This window comes from Theobroma cacao, chromosome 6 (assembly GCF_000208745.1).
Source record: "Theobroma cacao cultivar B97-61/B2 chromosome 6, Criollo_cocoa_genome_V2, whole genome shotgun sequence".
NCBI classification, from domain to species: Eukaryota; Viridiplantae; Streptophyta; class Magnoliopsida; order Malvales; family Malvaceae; genus Theobroma; species Theobroma cacao.
In genome coordinates this window covers 8,188,136-8,210,531 of record NC_030855.1, presented here as the reverse complement: position 1 = coordinate 8,210,531, position 22,396 = coordinate 8,188,136, and the positions used below count along the sequence as shown (strand labels likewise).

Below are 22,396 nucleotides of genomic sequence, written 5' to 3'. Positions count from 1 at the left end.
TGTAAACGAAATTTCATACTTTAATTATCTTTATTACTATATGAATAAATTTATTTTACTCTTACGCTACAAAAGTTATTTTAGGAAGACTTTGAAAATATTGTGTTTTAAGAAAATAGAATATTTTATTTAATGTTTTTATTATATTCAAATAGATATAATTTTACTTTAAACGAATGTTTTAGACTTCAAAACTTAATTTAAATCATGAAATATGTGTTTCCACTTACATATTACATTTTTACGGATTTCGAAATTTTAAAAAAAAATGACGAAAATTTCCTTGTGAGCTAGAAAATAATATTTTATTGTTTTGAGTTGGAAACAACTTATGATTTCTTGAAATGCGAGATTTAATAACTGTCGCTCATTGGGGAGATGCAGAAGCTGATGCTAAGTCTTGCGGGGTTTCGATCGGCATTCGCGGTAATGAGTGCTTATCGGGACCTCGCGACGATTGTCACGGGCTCGATGAGAGTTTCGGGTCGTGACATTCCAAGTGTGAAAATGTCAAAGAGATTTTAGAGAAATTAGAAAGTGGCATGAGGAAGCAAAAATGGAAGAGAAACTGGAAGAAAAGCCTTGTGAAAGTCTATGCTCAACTTGTGGCAAGGCAATTATAGATAAGGAATCAAGTGAAATTCAATCCTCAATCCAATTTGAATCATGCCTCATGGCTCTTGAAGAGCTTAAGGTAAACTCTTCACTTTGTAAACCCATTTCATATTCATTTAGTGACACTGCTAAAAAAAAAAGTTTTACCAATGGAAAAATTCGTCAATAAAGGTGTGCATTTCGTTAGTAATGTCAATTATCGAAAAAATTATTGACAAAAATTTTGTCAGTAATCAGTTAAAAATATACTCATCGGTACTAAATTTTTGTCAGTATTTGAAAATTTTGTTAGTAAATTTATCGACTGAAAATTTCATTAGTAATTTTGTTAGTAAAGTTGCTGACCATTGATCGATAAAGTTGCCTGTGATATGGGAAATCCATTGGCAAATTCGGTTAGTAAAAACACCAATCGAAAAGTTACAGTCTACAAATCCATCGATAATTTACTAATGGAAAATTGTGGTTGCCAAATCCATTGGTAATTTACTGACGAAATTACCTACGGAATTGTTGATGGAATTAACAACCAATTTTTTTTAATACTTTGTCGGTAATATGTATTATTCCATCGGTAATGAAGCAGAATCCATCAGCAATTGAGTAATGAATCCCATCGATATTAAGAAAATTTTGTTAGTAATTCCGTCGGTAATAATTAAGTTTATGATTTTTTTTAAAATTGTATTTCTTGCATTGAATAATAATAATAATATTATTATTATTATTAAAAGAAAGAATGTTGTTTCAAATACATCCAAAATGTATTATAAAATGGAAAAAAACATACCAAATTTTTTAAGATTAAAAAAGAAATGTTATGTCAAAATCCTTAAAAACGCTAATATAATGAATCTGTACTATAACGAAAAAGAATTGCGATTGTGCCTCAACCAAATCATTAGAATGGTGTGACTACTATTGTGACTTAGGAAGCGACAGCTGTAATGATAAAGACCTACTAGCTAGATCTGGAAGCCTTTCAAGTACAACCTTCTCGATGGACTTAATATCATGCACGTCAATTTTCAACTTTTTCACATTGCTCTTCATTTCTTGATAGCCCTTAGGTTCACACTGAGGAACTCATTCATCATTAGCAAAAGGCATCGGATCACACGCAGACTTAAATGTCGCAGTTGGAGCAAATAGTGTAGCAAGTTGCATCTTGGTGCTAAACTCATAGATGTGCGTCCAAGTGGTTTTTAGCTCTTCAATTGCGTCAGACTATGCTATGGATCAAACTTCGACTAGGATGATGGATCATTACTGTACTTTTGCAATAAAGCATATGTGTATGATTACTACAAATAAAAAAGGAAATGACATTTATATTACTTAAATTGTTAAGTAACATATACACATATACAATAATATAATGAAAATAAACTAACTCATTTTTATTACTTATACTAATAGCCTTTGACTTGTTTTCCATAAACTCTTCGATACCTTTCTGTCACTTGTGAGTGTGCTCGAAAACCTCAAAGAATGTCGTCAGTCTTTGTAACGTCTTAGACTGCAATCACAATAAGAAAAAACAACGCATCGTCACCAATATGCATGTTTCCTCAATCTTCAACAACACAATGATAACATGTTTTCAAATCATAAAACAATAACAACATATAACATATTCGCAAGGAAAACAAACCCATCATCAAAATTATGCATGGCTTAGCAACCGTCAACAACACAACAACAACAAAAGGCTTACATTATCTTAATGCGAGTTATGAACATGTACAATTTTCTTCTAATGTAACGTAAGAGGTAAAAAACCCGTTATGTGCTTTGCCGTGCTACCAAACTTCTCTATCAAGTGGTTTTGTTAGGCCTTCTCAGATCGATGCCGCCACTCTGGCATGACCCAAACATTATTGACTAGTTAGTGCCAAACTTTTATAGTGATCTAAAGGAGCACCTTCCCCTTGCTCAAGAGGATACCGTGACGAGTGCAGGCATCCCTCTTTACTTTATCGCGGTCGTTTGCTAACAGATTTTTTAACCAATCTTTGCAAATCTTCTCCCATATGTTGTGGACCATTGAAACATCAATAGCAACTCATTTAAAAGGCTCCTGCATTAAAAATAAATATTTATATTAGTATTGTTAAAAGAAATCTAGATAAATATACAATAACAATATGGCACCTCAAATTTACACCACATGGCTTTTTTCACCACAGTAGGAATAAAAATCCATGTAAGACAGGGCCCACTAAAGTGACTCTTGATTATTCTCATGATGGCTGTAGTCACTCTCATCTTCGCAAAAGTACTACAAAATCAATACATATTTATTAAAACAAATTAATGAAATTGTTCCATATAATGCAATAAGCTAATAACTGGAAATTACTTCTTTCCGACAAGATGCAAAAGGATACATCGATTTGGATTGGTATGAGTAGGCAAGCCTACACTGGGCCCTTAGCCCTTAGATTGCGATACAGAGTTTGATGCACTTGCGACAGTAGTCAGAGTTGGCGATGTTTTCGTTAGATTGAATGGAGTAGTCGTCAATGCAGATGTCAAGGTGGACATCGATGGTCTTAAGGATTGACGTGGAATAGAAGGTCGCATAGGCTGTGGTGTAGAGCCAAGGCATGGAATTAGAAGTTGCGCAGCTGAATTACCTATGCCACTTGACTATGCTCAAGGGTTGACAATAGTATTGTATTTGTAAATGATTGATTTTGGTTAATATCTATTCTCTAAAGAATTATTTTACAACATAATATTGTACAAAGAACAACCAAAACGAGTGAAGCACTACTTCACATAGAACAACTAAAATAAGTGAAATGTTACTTCACGCAAAGCAACCAGAACAAGTGAAACGCTGCTTCACACAGAATAACTATAATAAGTGGAACACTAATCCATATGGAACAATTAATGCAAGTAGAGCTGTTAATTTTCGCACAGAATAACCATTTCACATGGATGACAGTGAAAACAACTTGAAATAAGTGGCAGGGTTCATGGGTTGCTTTCATATTGGGATGTTTCAAAAAGTTTGGCTTGCTGGTTTAGATATGAAGGTAGTTAAGAGGTCTTCCTTTTAACCTTTTTCTGAAGTACAATTGTTTCACCTTTTTACCATGGTTCTACGTATACTTGTTCACTTACACCTTCTTCTCTTGTACCATTCATGTACAACTTGTTCTCTTGTACTTGTTTACGTATAGCTTCTTATCTTGTATTTTTTCATGTATACCTATTCTTTACTATCTTTTTCTCGAGAATTAGTCTTATTACACCCAATTACAATAACGGTTACTCACATTAAAGCTTTTCATAATAATGTCATTCATTAGGTGCATGAAAGCCTATTCTTGAGTAACCGTTACTTTTTAGCACTATATATAGAGCCTCACAATTCATTTAAAAGGGTTTTTCCCTTCTGGAGCTAACACATTCTCCTTTAGAGAGCTTCTCTCTCTAAATAATCTCTTTAATTCTTTTTTATTCCCTAATTTTCTTCTTGTACTCTTCCATTTGCCACTACATTCAATACTTCAAGAATTGCTCCAATTTTCCTCTCGGCCACCTCCAGCGTACCCTTTTACTTGTTTGCAACGCTTCTTTCCCTATCACAAGAACCCTTTTTACATTTTGACGACTCCACTAGGGAGGAGTGATTGCATTAAGTAAAACCTTTACTACCATAACTTTACTTTACTAGAAGTGATGGACAATTCTTCTGACAACCAAGGTGCACCTATTCCCACCTATATCCAAGAGTTGATGAAAATGATCAAAGTTTCTTAAGAAAGAATACAATCATTGGAAGACAACAATAGGTGGATGTTTGAGGCCATATCTCAACTTGCATCCTCCATTGCCATTACTTCTCAAGCTCAACTTGTACACCTTAATGGTGATAAAGATGCACTGGATGGATCAACTCCCCTAGCTGTAAACACAAACGTGAATGGAGTAAATGGAGAAAATGCAATTGATGTGGTAGGTGTTAGATATCCTAATTTGATCAGCTCTTCTATGGTAGTTAGCCTAACAACTACCTCTACTTCAATAATCCCGCCTACCACTACTTAAGGCTTTGTGACAATAGAAGAGCTCCAAAAGTTACTAGATCAGAAGAATAAGAGATTCAACTTTTTCAAATTTGATCTTAAATTTCCTTACCTAGCAAGTATAACGGATGAGATCACAATTCCAGTTGAAATGGTTTGATCGGACAATTAAAAAAAATCAGCCAATCATAATTCCATTTTGTTCTTGTTGTCATGTTCTTATGTTCACACATCAGCAACTCTCTAAATGCCTCCGATTGTCACAACCATCAAACCCCAGAACGTCCAAGGTTCATGGCTTCAAGGTCCCTCACAAGGCAAATGTTAAAGTTACTGTGAAAAAACAAATATTAGAGTGGGGGATACCAATATTAATTATTTTATAGTTTCATTGTTTGATTGAAGCCATTCTTTGGATAATAAAAGATTAGAATGACGCCTTTAATTGGCTAGAAAGTTTTATTTGATCTAAATAAAATGATTTTGTTTGTTTAAATACAAAATGTTTGCACTATCAGTTAAGGAAGAAATTAATTAAGGTTTTTTTTTATTTTTTTTGTTTTAAATCTTTAAGTCAATCATTTTTGAACATGTGATTGGGTAAAAAGGTAAACATATAAATCCTACTTAACAACATTTAATGCTACATCATTTGCCACATGGTAGTAACGCCATCAAAATAACCTGTCACATGATAGATGACATGGTATAAAAAGTGACAACTGATAGTTGATTACCGAAAGTTAGTCAACAGTTAGTGAAAGAAGCTTATTTGACCTAAAATAAAAATTGAAAGACTTAATTGAACACAATAATAAGATATGGCTTATTTAGGTACGTAGTCATAAAAATTCATAACTATACGAGTATGTTTGGTTGGGGGAATGGAATAGCCATTCCCCCCTATTCGTATTGCTTTCTTAAAACTTTGTTGACTTCATGAAAAGAAGTTGAAACAGCCATTCCAACTCCTTTTTTAATAATGGCTATTTCAAAAAAGAAGGAATAAGTTAAAAATATTAATAGACAAAAATTTTATCAATTTTAAAAATTATCATGCTATATAAGATGCATTTATTCCCTTTTTCCATAATTTCTTTCTCTTTACCCACCTACCTCTCTCTTCTCAATAAATATTTTCTTTTCTTCTCATTTTCCCTTTTGTTTTTCTGTCTTCCCATTCTTGCCTTTCTCCTTTGTTAAACCTCCACCCACCACTAAAACTTGGCAATAGTGATGGTAGCAATGGCTTTAAGGTCGAATGTGATGTTCCCTTGCTAGATTCAACCAAGGAAGCAACACATCTACGTCCATGGCCAAATCCACATGATCGAATTTGGCTCTTAACAACCATATATGGCTAAGGGAAGCATCGATCTAACACCTTAATGGTCGCGACCAACACCAGATTAGCGCTTCAATGTTGTTGGTGATTTCTCAAATAGTCGGCGGTGGACAAGAGAAAAGGAAAGAAAAATAAGAAAATGAGAATAAAAAAGGAAAAATGAATACAAAGAAAAATAAAAAGAATTAAAAAAAATGCTAATAATTTAATAATAAATGATTAGATTATTAATATTTTAAATCTTCAATGAAATTAGAAATTAAAAGATTAAAAAGTGAAAAATGCAAATAAAGAAAAAAATAAGAAGAAATTAAAAAAGAATGGTGAAAAGGGTTGTCTTCATATGGACTCAATGGTTTAAGGTCTTTATTAGTAGGAATTAGAGATTGATATAACTTAAGGTGACGTTTGGTACTTTACAATGTAATGTTATTGTAAGTAATGTGATTGCAAACAATGTGATTACAGGGAAGATAATATTGTAATTTTTTTATATATAAGTAAAGTAATAATTAAAATACAGAGAAGATAACATTACAGCATTTAATTTACAAGTACAATGCTAGAAATGTAATGTCAATTTTCAAAATTATCCCTATTTTTTAAAATGCAAGTTTAACACAATTCGGCTCTTTCAAAAATTGTTTCTAAGTGTAGAGAAATGCAAGATAAATGAGAGAAAGAAAACAAAACAAAAACAAAACAAAAACAGAGTAAACAAGATAGCAGAATTTAGAGTGGTTCTGTCCAAGACCTACATCCACTACCTTGATTATCCAACCAAGGATTTTTCAAACAATCCACTAAGAACCGGTGAAATTCACAAGCTTTCACCAAGCTTTACAATGGCTTTTACCAAGCTCAGCCAAAACCTTTTACACTAGTGTTTCCCGAGCTCAACTATAACCCAACGCCTAACTTTTCAAGGCTAAGTTAGAACCTTAACACATTCAAGCGAACCTAGCTTGAAAAAACCACTTAGAGTGACTCCCTCACTCTAAGAATACAAGAAAAGAAGTAAAAGAAAGTACTTATGATCACAAGGTTGAATGCAGAATACAAATACAAAAGATAGGCATTTAAGTGCAGTGAGGTATAGAGAAGATTTTTTGAATTTGCTACTCTATCTGACTCAAATCTCTTCCAAAACTTCCAAAAACTTATTTCTAACCGTTGGGAGACCTCTTTATACTTGGAGAAACAACTTTGATGGAAGTTTGGCAATTTATGGCTATTGAAAACAGTTGAGAGTTGGTTCTAGCCATTAAACTGTCTTCTAGTGCTCTGGTTCAAATTACAAACAAAGAGCTCTTAGTCGACTAACTTTAGTCTTGGTCGACTAAGTTGGTTCTGACTTTTGGTCACAAATTATGGCAGAGAGCACTTAGTCGACTAACTTATTTCTTGGTCCACTAAGTTAGTTCTATCTTGAAGTCCAGATTTTGACAGTAGTTTCTTAGTCGACTAACTCTCATCTTGGTTGACTAAGTTGGTTCTGTTTCTCAATATTCTTTGGCCCGCCATTTCTCCAATTTAAATTTTAGTCCACCAACATTCTTCATTATTTAACTAAAGACCTTCTTTTTTGTTGATCAATCGTTTCTTCTTCATTTTCATGATTTTGATATACACATTTGAAAGGTTGATTTATTATTTTCATATGACTTTTTATCTTGCACATTTAGGTAGAAATGTTAGACACAAATGAAATGGCAATGTTTTATTATCATTAAAAACTAATGGAGCCAACATTACATATCCCAATTTGATCAGCTTTTTTATGGTAGTTAGCCTAGCAACTACCTCTACTTCAATAATCCCGCCTGCCACTACTTAAGGCTTTGTGACAAAGGAAGAGCTCTAAAAGTTACTAGATCAGAAGAATAAGAGATTCACCTTTTCCAAATTTGATCTTAAATTTCCTTACCTAGCAAGTATAACGGATGAGATCACAATTCTAGTCGAAACGGTTTGATCGAATAATTAAAAAAAATCAGCCAATCATAATTCCATTTTGTTCTTGTTGTCATGTTATTATGTTCACACATCAGTAACTCTCCGAATGCCTTCGATTGTCACAACCGTCAAACCCCAAAGCTTTCAAGGTTCAAGGCTTCAAGGTCCCTCACAAGGCAAATGTTAAAGTTGCCGTGAAAGAACAAATATTAGAGTGGAGGATACCAATATTAATTATTTTTTACTTTTCATTGTTTGATTGAAGCCATTCTTTGGATAATAAAAGATTAGAATGACGCCTTTAATTGGCTAGAAAGTTTTATTTGATCTAAATAAAACGATTTTGTTTGTTTAAATACAAAATGTTTGCACTATCAGTTAAGGAAGAAATTAATTAGGTTTTTTTTTAATTTTTTTGTTTTAAATCTTTAAGTTAATCATTTTTGAGCATGTGATTGGGTAAAAAGGTAAACATATAAATCCTAATTAACAACATTTAATGCTACATCATTTGCCACGTGGTAGTAACACCATCAAAATAACAACCTGTCACATGATAGATGACATGGTATAAAAAGTGACAACTGATAGTTGATTAACGGAAGTTAGTTAACCGTTATTGAAAGAGGCTTATTTGACCTAAAATAAAAATTCAAGGGCTTAATTGAACACAATAATAAGATATGGCTTATTTGGATGCTTAGTCATAAAAAATCATAGCTGTACAAGTATGTTTGGTCGGGGGAATGGAATAGCCATTCCCCCCTATTCGTATTACTTTCTTAAAACTTTGTTTGCTTCATGAAAAGAAGCTAAAACAGCCATTACCGACTCCTTTTTTAATAATGGCTATTTCGGAAAAGAAGGAATAAGTTAAAAATGTTAATAGACAAAAATACATTTTATCAATTTTAAAAATTATCATGCTATATAAGATGCATTTATTTCTTTTTTCCATAATTTCTTTCTCTCTACCCACCTACCTCTCTCTTCTAAATAAATATTTTCTTTTGTTCTCATTTTCCCTTTTGTCTTTATCTCCTCCCATTCTTGCCTCTCTCCTCTGTTAAATGTCCACCCACCACTAAACATGGCAATAGTGATAGTTGCAATGGCTTTAAGGTCGAATGTGATGTTCCCTTGCTAGATTCAACCCAAAAACAACACATTTACATCCATGGCCAAATCCACGTGACCGAATTTGGCCCTTGACAACCATATCTAGCTAAGGGAAGCATCGATCTAACACCCTAGTGGTTGTGACCAACACTAGATTAGCGCTTCAATGTTGTTGGTGATTTCTCAGATAGTCGGCGATGGACATGAGAAAAGGAAAGAAAAATAAGAAAATGAGAATAAAAAAGGAAAAATGAATATAAAGAATAATAAAAAAATTAAAATAAAAAATATACTAATAATTTAATAATAAATTATTAGATTATTAATATTTTATATCTTCAATGAAATTAGAAATTAAAAGATTAAAAAAAGAAAGTACAAATAAAGACAATAAAAAGAAATTGAAATAAAAAAAAATCATGAGAAGGGTCGTCTTCATATGGACTCAATGGTCTAAGGGCTTTATTAGTAGGAATTAGAGATTGATCTAACTTAACTAAGGTCTTTATTAGTAGGAATTAGAGGTTGACCTAACTTAAGGTGATGTTTGATACTTTACAATATAATATAATTACAGGTAATGTAATTATGGAAAATATAATATTATAATATTTGATATGTAAGTAAAATAATGATTAAAATGCAGAAAAAATAACATTACAACGTTTAGTTTACAAATACTTTGTTAAGAATGTAATGTTAATTTTCAAAATTACCCCTATTTATTAAATGAAAGTTAATATACTTTTTTTATTGCTAATTTTTATATAATATCATCTCTTAAATATATTTTTAATGTCATATATTTTATTTTCATTTCTTATTATAATCTTATATATTTTATTTTCATTTCTTTAATATAATTTCTTAGGTTATATTTTATTTTAATTTTTTTCCTATATTATATAAATTTTTAATTTCCTTTATTTTATTCTATTTTAATTTCTAATTCCTATATTATATATTTTATTTTTTATTTTAATTATAATACTATAAAATATCTTTAATAAACTAACAAAGTTCAATGGCAAAAATGTCGTGTAATGCAATATGATTGTATTGGTTTTGATTACAATCATATTACTTACCTTGGTTGTAATGTGATGCACTATAATCTTATATTGTAGTGGTTTGTTGTAAAATAAACATTGTAATGTAATTTAATTAGACATATTATAGAGAATGTGCTCTCACTTCCCTCATACTAAACGTTACATAAAACACAGTACAGATTAAAAGATCCTATCAAAGCTTACATGTCTCAAATATTCGAACCTATAAAATTCTCGAGCTACAGTACTGACTNAGTAGCAAAATAACTCTCACTGGGGCTCTATCTTGGAGCTGGGAAGGCCCCACTATAAGCAGAAGAGTCATCACTGTATGGATGGAGTGAACCTCCCTTAGTTGCTTCCTCATAAGTTGCTGAACTAGATGCTGATTCAACATTGGGATTCATGCCAGCGAGCTGCATAATGTTTTCAATCTCTTTTACCACTTCACCCATTGTAGGCCTGTCAGCTCCTGATTCTTCTACACAACTCATTGCTAGGTCCACGACCATTTCCAAGCCTTTGGGTGTTGCAACGAAGCCAATGGATGCGTCAAGAATCTCTTGGAGATTATATAAACTTTTTGTTTTATCCATTGCTAGTCTCACCTCTTTTACAATATATTTCCCTCGCTCTATTGGTTTTCTTGCAGTTACTATCTCCAACATCAGCACTCCAAAGCTATAAACATCACTCTTCTCAGTCAACTGCTGGGTCATATAATATTCAGGATCCAAGTAACCCTACAACAGTAAGAAAAAACATTCTTAAGACAGCACATACTATAAGCATAGTAAACGCCTTACGCAATAGTCTTAACAAATCTTTTAACCACTTCCCCTTCTCTTTTTCTTATGAAATTTATTAAACTCAAATCCAGTTAAGTCATAATTGTAGTAATTGTTGCATTTTTCTTTTGAAATATCCATAATCATGCATGCATATTATAGACATTTGACATAGTGGTATGTAAGGTGACTCCACTTTGGACATAAGAGGATTAGACATTTTTTAATGTCAGCTAATTCTCCTCTCCCTTGACAATTTTTAACCATTCCTCATTGGCCCCTTCAGAAAAGTAAGATTCGTCTAGAAAATTATTATGTTTCATGTACTAAAACTACTATGATTACAGTAGATGCTTAAATGTATAAATGAATTAAAAGTTCATCATCTATAAAGGGGTGGGCGGGCGAAGGGGAGAGAATACTAGTTACTATGGAAAGAAAATAAACTAAAGCACCAATTACAAAAAGGAGAGCAGGGTTCTACCATTTAAAAGGCTGAATTATTCTCTTGAGTAGGTGTATGGAGTAACTCACCATTGTACCTTTAACTTGAGTGGTAACATGACCCCTTTCACTGTCACCCATAGGTTTAGAGAGACCAAAATCAGCAACTTTAGCATTTAAGCGTTCGTCTAATAAGATGTTAGAGGACTTGATGTCCCTATGAATGATGGGAGGATTTGCAAGCTCGTGAAGATATGCCAAACCTCTAGCTGCACCAAGGGCTATTTTAAGTCGCCTGGTCCAGTCCATGCGGATTCCCGACTTCCCTAAATTGTTAGAATGTTATTTTCCAAAGAAGCAAAACATAAGTGAAGTAAAAGATAGCTTGTTAAACAATAACACGGGAAATTAACAAGTAAAATCATTCATTAGGGATAATGATAAATGCTTTCCTGTAGTGAGCTAAAAATGTGATTCTTTGTTGGGAAGGTCTTATATAGGACATGAGAGTGATAGATGCCTGGAAAGTCAAAGCTAAAGACAGAATAAAGCAATAATGTTAAGTTCTCTTCCTCTTATAGACTAGTAGTGTAGTGTAGGCTTATCAAATATTCTATTTCATTTCTTGGTGCAGTTAAGGGCATTGTTTGATAAAAAGCAATATGGTTAGGTAGTGAAGAACTGTAAAATACCATTTAATTATTGATAGTGTCACTCATTTTGGATGAATAAAGTGAGCAAACAGAGGAAAATACCTGACAGGCTGTCACTTAGAGAGCCATTAGGAACATACTCATATATTAGCATTTGTTCACCTCGTTCAAAGCAAAATCCCAATAGACTGACAACATTTTTATGATGAACTCTTGATAGAAGCTCAATTTCTGTTTTGAATTCGAGCCCACCCTGCACAGATCCTTGCTGAGCTCGTTTTATGGCAATAAGTTCCCCTGTGGGTAGAGTTCCTCTATAAACCTGTAATTAAAGGCATTCAAAATTATTTGGAAAAATAATTTTAAAAATCACCATGACCATGCTAAAGAGATCCCTGTCAGCAACAGACATAGTTAGAGACAGAACAAACTAAAACACGGATGAGTAGGAGCAAGGGTTGGAAAATAAATCCAATCATAGTCTTGTTAATCACTTGGTCTATTCCAAAAGTTTGCAAATCATGGGATGTGTTAGTAATACGCACATTAATATAGTATCATTGCATTGTGTGGTTGAGATAACTTTAATGCATCAAAATTCATATGAACACATCATAGCAAAAAAGGTATGCATAAATTATCTAATATGTGCATCTAGCCTACAATATGCTGATTGGCTACCATCTACTTGCAATAATGTTTACCTAATGGCGAAAGAAGGACGAGTGTTTTATGTCAACATAGACATATAGTGTGATGCATAAGTTGTTTAGACATGCACAAGCGCAAACTGCAGTAAACATCTTACATATGCCATATATGGATCACAGTCAACTATTCCAGTTGACATTTTAACTATGTAAGCAAACACATTTTACATGTTCTTGAAGAACACAAATGTACAAATGCAGTTACTTTTGTTTTTTCTTATTATCTCTTTCTATACGTCAAATAATTCACTGTATGGTTATGATCTCTTTTTTTCCCTTTAATTCCTTGTATAATAACATTGTAATCTACTTAAAACTTCCCTTCTTTAAAGTATAAAGTTGAATGCAAACACAGTGTGCAAAGGGGGATAGTGCTAGGGATGCCTCAAATGGAAGCACAAATAAAAAGACAAGTTTATTTCAGATACATAGTTATCCATATTTTTGAAAACCATGCATTTAAACATGTGCCTGTTTTACCACATTATCTGTTGCCTCGACCACCACTCGTCTGCAATAACTTACAAATTTCAATGTGTCTTGCAAGGGCGAAACTAGAGCATTTTCAAAGAGGGGCCAAACAAAAAGAAACATTAAACAGTTAAAGAGAATTTTATATATAATTTAATTGTCACTCATCTAAAAAATTAAATAAAATTCAAAAAACAATGGACATAAAAAAATGCATATTAACAGTAATGATGATGTCATTTATATATATGACTGAATAAAACTATAAAAGGAGTCTCTCTCACTCTTTAAGCATAAGAGTGGAAGAAAAAATAATTTTTTGAACTCAAATGAATTCTTTCTTTACTTTGTGTTTTCTAGCTCTCCTCTTATTTTTTATTTGTCTCTTAAATTGATAATTAACCTATTGGGTTATTAGATTGAACTATTTAGATATAATATGTTATGATAGCCTATTATGTGAGACTGTTAAGATATAATATGTTATGATAGGCTTACATTTATATTAAACCTTAATGGGTTTGGATTAGTTGACTCACTTTTATTTTTTATTTTTAAATTTGATAGGCTTAACATGTTAGCTTAGAATTTATTTGTTGGGATTAACTAACAATATGCTAACCATAATGACTGTAATTTTATCAAACAATTTGAAGAATAAAACCAATTATTAAATAAAAAAATTATTTTGAGAGCCATTAAATATATATAATAATTAAAATTGTATTAAAAAATATAATTATTTCATTATATTAATTTGCATGTATATCCTTGTTGTTTAAAGTTTGCAATATACATGCTAGAATGAATTAGTTATTTAGACTAAGAAATGATATATTGATGAAATTCTAAGCAACAGTGCAACATTACAACTTATATTTGCGAATTATATAATAATTTATTTATTTATAAATATTAAAATTATAGAAAATAAAATCCACTTCACAAAAAAAAATGACAAGTAGAAGATAGAATTCACATATGACATAACAAAAAAAAAATGATTGATGGTTTGTAGAAATTTATGAAAGAAAATCTATAGTGATTTGAAACATATGAGTAAATAAAATAAAAATTAAAAATTAAATAAATATAAATAATAATAATAATAATATAAATTGAAAGAAAAAATTAAAAAAAAAACTTTAAAACTGAGTCAAGCCTATAAAATTATTTTGTTATTTTTTATTTGTATTAATTATTAAATAAAAAATTATTTTGGGAGGGCTATTAAGAAAATTTATAAAAAATTTATATATTATGTAAAAAAATTTAAAAGTTTGGGAGGGCCATCCTCTAGGAGGCTCCGCCTTTAAGTAGCATTTGGTACTTTACAATGTAATGTGATTGCAGGTAATGTGATTGCAAGCAATGTGATTGTAGGGAAGATAACATTGCAGTGTTTGGTATATAAGTAATGTAATGATTAAAATGCAACGAAGATAACATTGCAGTATTTGTTTTACAAGTACTTTACAGGTTATGTAATGTTAATTTTCAAAACTACCCTTATATATCAAAATACAAGTTTAACATGTATTTTTTTATTGTTAATTTTTATATGATGTCATTTTTAAATATAATTTATTTTTCATTTCATATTACAAGAATATATTTTATTTTTATTTTTAATATAATTTCTTATATTTTATATTTATTTTAAATTTTTTTCTTTAGAAGATAATATTTTATTTTTATTTCTTAATACGTTTTATATGTATACATTAATGTGATAGCTTCCTACTATCAATTGCAATGGTTTCCTACCATCAAGACCAATTTTACCCTAAACAAATAAAAAAAATGGGAGGTCAAATCTTAAAAAAAAGGCAAAAAAAGAATAAAAATTCAAATTTAGGGCTAAAATGAGGTTTTTTGGGGTCAAAACGGTGACAAACTGCCTCAGGTTGTTTGTCAGCGCGTAGATCTCGAAAGTTACATGGATTCAAAAAAAAATCACCCTGATCGAACAACCGAGCACAAAGTTACGACCTTTTAAAGTTGAGACCACTTTGTGACCAAAAACAATCAAAACATTGTAACCTCTTTTAATTTAAATGCAACGTTGGGTTTAGGCCCACCCAAGAGTCCTCATAAGAGCAAAATGAACTAGAAGAATGAGGGGACTAAGCCCTCTACGAGAAACCAACCGAGCTCCTACAAATTTTCCAAAAAAAAAAAATTCCTATCCAAAGACCCAACCTTAAAAAAAGGTAGAAACAAAAACACAAGGCTCCTTCCTTGATAAACCAACGTACTAAGCAGTTGGATTGCAAGCCGTCAATTAAAACATATAACATTCTTTACTAACTAGTCACGCAATGCCTTACTAACAAGTCACGCAATGCCTTAATAACAAATCACGCAATGACTATCAACTAGTCATGCAATGCCTTATAAAAAACTAATCACGTAATTTTCAAAGTAAGTCACGCAATTCTCAAAGTAAGTCACGCAATTCTCAAAAAAAGTCACGTAATACCTTATCAAAAACTAGTCATGCAATGCCTTATCAAAAACAAGTCACACAATTCCTAAAGTCAGTCAAGCAATTCCCAAAGGAAGACACGTAATGCCTTATCAGAAACTAGTCACACAATACTTTATCAAAAACTAGTCATGCAATACCTATCAACTAGTCACACAATACCTTATCAGAAACTAGTCACGTAATACTTTATCAAAAACTAATCACGTAATGTCCAAAGTCAGTTACGCAATGCCTATCAACTAATCANCCTTTTATATGTATACATTAATGTGATAACTTCCTACTATCAATTGCAATGGTTTCCTACCATCAAAACCAATTTTACCCTAAACAAATAAAAAAAATGGGAGGTCAAATCTTAAAAAAAAAAAGGTAAAAAAAGAATAAAAATTCAAATTTAGGGCTAAAATGAGGTTTTTTGGGGTCAAAACGGTGACAAACCGCCTCAGGCTGTTTGTCAGCGTGTAGATCTCGAAAGTTACATGGATTCAAAAAAAAAAAATCATTCTGATCGGACAACCGAGCACAAAGTTACGACCTTTTAAAGTTGAGACCACCTTGTGACCAAAAACAACCAAAACATTGTAACCTCTTTTAATTTAAACGCAACGTTGGGTTTAGGCCCACCCAATAGTCCTCATAAGAGCAAAATGAACTAGAAGAATGAGGGGACTAAGCCCTCTACGAGAAACCAACCCAGCTCCTACAAATTTTTCAAAAAAAAAAAAATTTCCTATCTAAAGACCCAACCCTAAAAAAAGACAGAAACAAAAACACAAGGCTCCTTCCTTGATAAACCAACGTACTAACCAGTTGGATTGCAAGCCGTCCATTAAAACATATAACATTCTTTACTAACTAGTCACGCAATGCCTTACTAACAAGTCACGCAATGCCTTAATAACAAATCACGCAATGCCTATCAACTAGTCACGCAATACTTTATCAAAAACTAATCACGTAATTTTCAAAGTAAGTCACGCAATTCTCAAAGTAAGTCACACAATTCTCAAAGAAAGTCACGCAATACCTTATCAAAAACTAGTCACGCAATGCCTTATCAAAAACTAGTCACGCAATTCTTAAAGTCAGTCAAGCAATTCCCAAAGGAAGACACGCAATGCCTTATCAGAAACTAGTCACACAATACCTTATCAAAAATTAGTCATGCAATACCTATCAACTAGTCACACAATACCTTATCAGAAACTAGTCACGTAATACTTTATCAAAAACTAATCACGTAATGTCCAAAGTCAGTCACGCAATGCCTATCAACTAGTCACGTAATGTTTTATCAGAAACTAGTCACGCAATGACTTATTAGAAACTGTCACGCAATGACTATCAAAAACTAGTCATGCAATATCCAAAGTCAGTCGTGCAATGCCTTATCAAAAACCAAGCACAAAGAAGATGGCCATGTCTTGACGGTATCATGGATTTGGCAATGCTAGGTACGAGTTCTGCTGCTTTCAGCATTTCTAATTGGATAGAACTTGAAAACTATTTGATTACCCATATTTTGTTGAGGGAATAAAAACCAAAAATTGCAACACCAAAAATTACAACCAAACACGCAGCGTTTTATTTCGTCACAATTACCTGTGCCTCTTGTTGAAGATTATTAAGGGTCAAATTGTTTCAGTGATAAATCCTAAAATATAAATATGAAGAAAACCCAAATTAACATAAAAAAATCAGATTAAAAAAAACAATAAGAAGATAAAAAAAGGAGAAAGAAAAAGAAGAATGAGAGATTTCAACCCACAATTTCAGAAGATGAAAAAGCAGAGCTAAAAGAAGGAAGAGCGACTTTAGCAAAATGGAGAAGAAGTAGCAGACCCTCAACCCCAAAAACGATGCTTTGCTTCGAATTGTGAGTAATTTTTTTAAAAGATAATAGGTAAAAATGTCCTTAAAGATATTATAGAGTGCAATATAATGTGATTGGTTTTGCACTGCAATCACATTACATCCATTGGCTATAATGTGATTGCATTGCAATTTTACATTGCAGTGGTCTATTACAAAACAAACACTGCAATGTAATCTAATTGGACACATTACAGGAAATGTGACTTTACATCCCTTATACCAAACGGGACCTTAGTGTCTTGCTGCAGTCAGGCATTAGTTCAAACCAGCAACAAGACATGGAGTTGTGCAAATGAGACCACCTCTATGTGGCCAACGTGCCAAAAGGATGCATGTTTTTGGTGAGCACACTTACGCACGCACATGCAATAGAGAGAGAGAATGAGAGTCAAAATTAACCTTTCCATAACTCCCCGATCCAATATCATTGGCTTCTGAAAAATTGTTTGTGTATTTCGTAAGCTCTTCAAAAGAGAAGCACCTTGCTCCTTTTAACTGAGGTATGCTACCACTGCTCTTCTTAGAATCCCAGTGTGCTGTGTTTTTACAGTAGAGAATCAATCATAAGCCCCAGATATTCCATACAATCAACTTGAAAAGGCTGAGTAAATGAAATGCTTATCATACCAAAAGGATTGCTCTCTTTGGTTGCTCTTTCTGCTCTCTTCTTCTGACGATAAGCATAAGTCCCAGCGAGCACTAATAGTAAAAACAGCACTGAAGCACCAGCTGCTGCTCCTATTTTTGTGGCAATGCTAGATTTTTTTGAGTTGGCAGGTTCGTCTGGATGAAAACACACATACTTAGAAAAAGATGAATCTAAATAAACAGAGAAATTTACAAATTCATTTTACTTCTATTCTATAAGAATTACCAGAAAAGTGCTCATAATTGTCACCAATAAAAGTATAAGGTCCAAAGAGCTCTCTAGGAGCCCTGAAAGTCGGGTTGCTAAGTACAAATGCAATCATAAAAATTCCGGTTCTATTGAAACTGCTTTGGCCATACGGAAATACAGCAAGGTCCAATAGATGATATTCAAATAAATCCATTCTTGGATCACTTAGTGAAACAGAATCCACTGGAAGTTGATGGGACTGGAAGAACTGCAACAATTGCCACTCTAGAATTTCATATGGAGTTGAGGTTCTAAAGTCTGAGAAGGAAATGCCTCCGAAGAGTAGTGTTCCTGTATATGGATGTGCACATTTGCATGTGGGGCTCGAAATTTGATCTGAACTGCATGAAACAGGCAGACAGTTCTTTGAAGGGGGGGTTGAATACAAAGGCCCAGAATTTGATGGGGGAAGTTTGCAGTAAGTGCATTATGATAACAATGATAACAATAAGAGTTTGGAGAGACAGAATAATTGATCACTCACACAAATCATGTTTTACCAAAATTAAATGTAGTTTGGTGGCCACCCAAGACCACCCAATCTCTCCCCAACAACCACTTTTTTTTTTCTTGACAGCTTGGCTCTGCTTAGCTTTGTCTTGAGCTAAGTTCTGAAAATTCATGCTCAAAACCATTATAATATACATAGGTTTATTTTAACTTTATATTGAATTTTTCTTTAATTGGTTGATTATATCTTTATACTAATATTTATTTCTATATTTATATATTTTTCATGAAAAAGTAGTTTATGAACCCATAGCATTTATAAATAATAACAAGAGGGAAAACACTTCATCCCATTTACACAAAAAAATATATATTTCTTTCATATAGTTAGCACAGTGAAGGATAGTACAAATTTATTTATGAGTAAATTTAAAGAGGTAGTAAATAGGAATTAAAAAAAAAAAGAGTTGGAAAGGTGAAAGTTTGGATAATTTGCCTTACCATGATTAAGGTAGGTGGTTTAAGGTGACTTAAAAGGTTGGATATCATTGTTATCATTATTGTATAAGGTTGAATAAGAAAACAGGGGCAACCAAATGTGGTTTGAGAAGACTAAAGAATGATTATATTATGGGTAGAGTTACTAAAGCATTTCTTACTTACAAGGTGTTCAAACTGTTCATGCCGGTAAGGTCAGGCAGAGGGGCGGTCAGTTTATTGTTGGACAAAAACCTGAAAATCAACACCAAATGCTCTTCATTAAGAGAAGATAATAGTTTCCTTCCCTCCTAGAAAAACAAGTGCAGAAGACTATCAGCCTTTTCTGTTCATAGCTTACAAATATTGAACTCTTGAAAGGTTGTTGAGATTCAAAGGAAGATGCCCATTTAGTGAATTGTTGTCAAAGCGTCTGTAGCCAAAACAATAAATTCATCTCTCATCATCAAAAACCCTGTAGAAATTCACTTACAGCAAAAACTTCAACAAGAGTTCACTGTAGTACTTGATCTAGATACTCACACCACTTCCAGAGTTTGCACAAGTCCAAGGGTGGAAGGAAGACTTCCAGTAAGTTCGTTGCTTTCAAATAGCCTACCAGAGAGAGAGGAAAACGAAATGTAACAAATCTACAAAAATTCATGCTGTTATTTCTTGAATTTCATCACATTAAAGCAAAGATTAGGAGGAAGGAGCTTGCAGACAAATTTGGAATTCTTTAAAATAAAATAAGAGAAAGAATTCAGAGTCTCTCTCTTTCAGAAGGGTGGCTTAAGATACAAAGAAGAAGCACCCTCTTATACAGGCTGTTAAAGGTTAAGAGAAAAATCATTATTTAGAGAAGAAATTCGTTATATTTATGCACCTTTCCTGTAGTTTAGAATACAATGTGCCTTTTGCAAAGCACATTCTAGGTAAGTCAAGAAATATATTGCAAAACCTACTTGATAGAAAACTGAATGAAACTTACAAATGTATAAGAGTCATATCTGAGCTGAAAAGTTGAAATGGAATTTGGCCAGAGAGTTTATTCTTTCCGAAATGGCTGTGGATGATGGAGAACATCATTACTATGAGGAGAATATAACCATTGCAAGAAAAGAATCAAAACAAACGTAAACTACAACGAAATTCGACATACAAGTGTTGGGTATGAATCAACATGTCAAGCCCTGGTGTAGATACATTTGAAACTGGAATTGGTCCTTCTAGCTGGTTGTCGGCCAGATCTAACCAAACAAGATTTGATAGTTTACCAATGGACGGTGGAATACGTCCAGTGAAGCCATTAGAATTTAGGGATCTGCAGGCAATATAGGCCAGCATGAAAGAAGTACTCTGATTGAAAGAGGTAAAAGAATAACAAGTAGAAATAGTGAAGCCAAAACAACATACAACCCACGATCATGGAGCCTAAAACCGAAGTTTTATTGGATACTAATGTAATGCCCTTCACTTAATAGTCATACATGGCAAATCACCAGAATCCAAATGGAATTGCATGTTTGTTAGTCACTGCAGGGAATAAGCATTAAAGGTCAAATTCTTACAGGAACCTCAGCTGCGAAAGAGATCCTATTGAATCGGGAATTGGACCATTGAAACCACAACCAACCAAGATTCTGCGATATTATACAAAGAAAAGAGGTCTTTTAAGGGAATTGCAGAACAAATTTGCTTCCAGGTGATGCTTTGGCAGGAAATGGATCTACTTACAAGTTTGTTAGATTCTTTAAATTCCCAATCGATGCTGGAAGAGATCCTGTGAGACCTTGGTTGTAGGATAGATCCCTGAAAAAAGAAGCCACATCAGAGATGTTATAATAACTATGGTAACGATTGCCACTAACTAAAAATTGATAAATTATTTATTGAAAGAAATTAAAGAAACGAATTCTTTTTTATTTATAGCTCTACCAGGATTAACATATCCCTTGTATTCAAAGAGCAAACCTTTAGATACCTGAACATTGAAGTCTCCCAAGAACAATAATAACAAATAAAAATAATTTAAAAAGAAGAAGAAAAAGATACACAAGTGCTGCAATACTCAAAAAGCTAACATTTACATGTTGAAAAGAAAAAAAAAAAATTGTTTAGAAGGATGGTTCAGACAAACTAGCTGCAAAATGACCTCCATGAAGAACAGAGCGAGACAGTGGGCAAAAGGACCTACACTNAGTTCTTTCCTTTTTTTTTTTTTTTATTTTTTATTTTATTATATTTTTTTTGTTTCTTGCAATCCCAAAATGTTCTTCATCTCAGCTGGTTTTAATCTGCTTAATCCTGTTTAAGCCAATTGATCTGTTTTAATTCAAGTTTGATCACTTGGACCTGTTTACCAATAACAGGCTCAATCATTGGGCCCAATGACTCTAATACTAGTCCAACATTACCATGGCCCAAACAGGTTTATAATACTAGGACCAGGCTTGAGACTTCAAAGTTCACTAGACTTTTAATTAACTCTAACTATAAAATAAAGTAATGAAACAAAAATGATAAATAAATATAATAAATAAAACATGGAAGATAAAGTAACAATAATAAAAATAAAATAAAACAAATAAGAAAATGAAAATTCATATAAACATAAATATTAACTACTTATATGTGAAACTATAGTTAAATAGGTTCAAGCAAATTTAATCATTTTTGTCATTTTAAAATTATAATGATTTTTGAGCTGATAAAGCTAATAAAGTTTATTAAGACAATTGATTTGTTTTAATTCAAGTTTTATTACTTGGGTCTGTTTGCCAATAACAGGCTCAATCATTGGGGCCAATGACTCCAATACTAGTCCAACATTACCATGGCCCAAACAGGTTTATAATACTAGAACTAGGCCTGAAACTTCGAAGTTCACTGGACTTTTAATTAACTCTAACTATAAAATAAAGTAACGAAACAAGAAAGACAAATAAATAAATAAATAAAACATGGAAGATAAAGTAACAATAATAAAAATAAAATAAAAAAAAA

The 22,396-nt window shown here is 32.4% G+C and overlaps 1 protein-coding gene across 1 annotated transcript; it reads right to left on the bottom strand.

The window, feature by feature from the left end:
* LOC18595638 (probable leucine-rich repeat receptor-like protein kinase At5g49770) lies at positions 10,385–21,573 on the bottom strand. The gene is made up of 14 exons (XM_018122787.1): positions 21,375–21,573; positions 21,128–21,202; positions 20,962–21,033; positions 20,553–20,714; positions 20,382–20,456; positions 19,934–20,005; positions 19,752–19,823; positions 19,577–19,645; positions 18,440–18,885; positions 18,193–18,348; positions 17,965–18,101; positions 12,118–12,337; positions 11,453–11,688; positions 10,385–10,873 (listed from the first exon to the last, which is right to left on the bottom strand). The coding sequence occupies exons 1-14, from the start codon at positions 21,380–21,382 to the stop codon at positions 10,412–10,414; spliced, it is 2,262 nt and encodes a 753-aa protein (XP_017978276.1). The 5' UTR covers positions 21,383–21,573; the 3' UTR covers positions 10,385–10,411.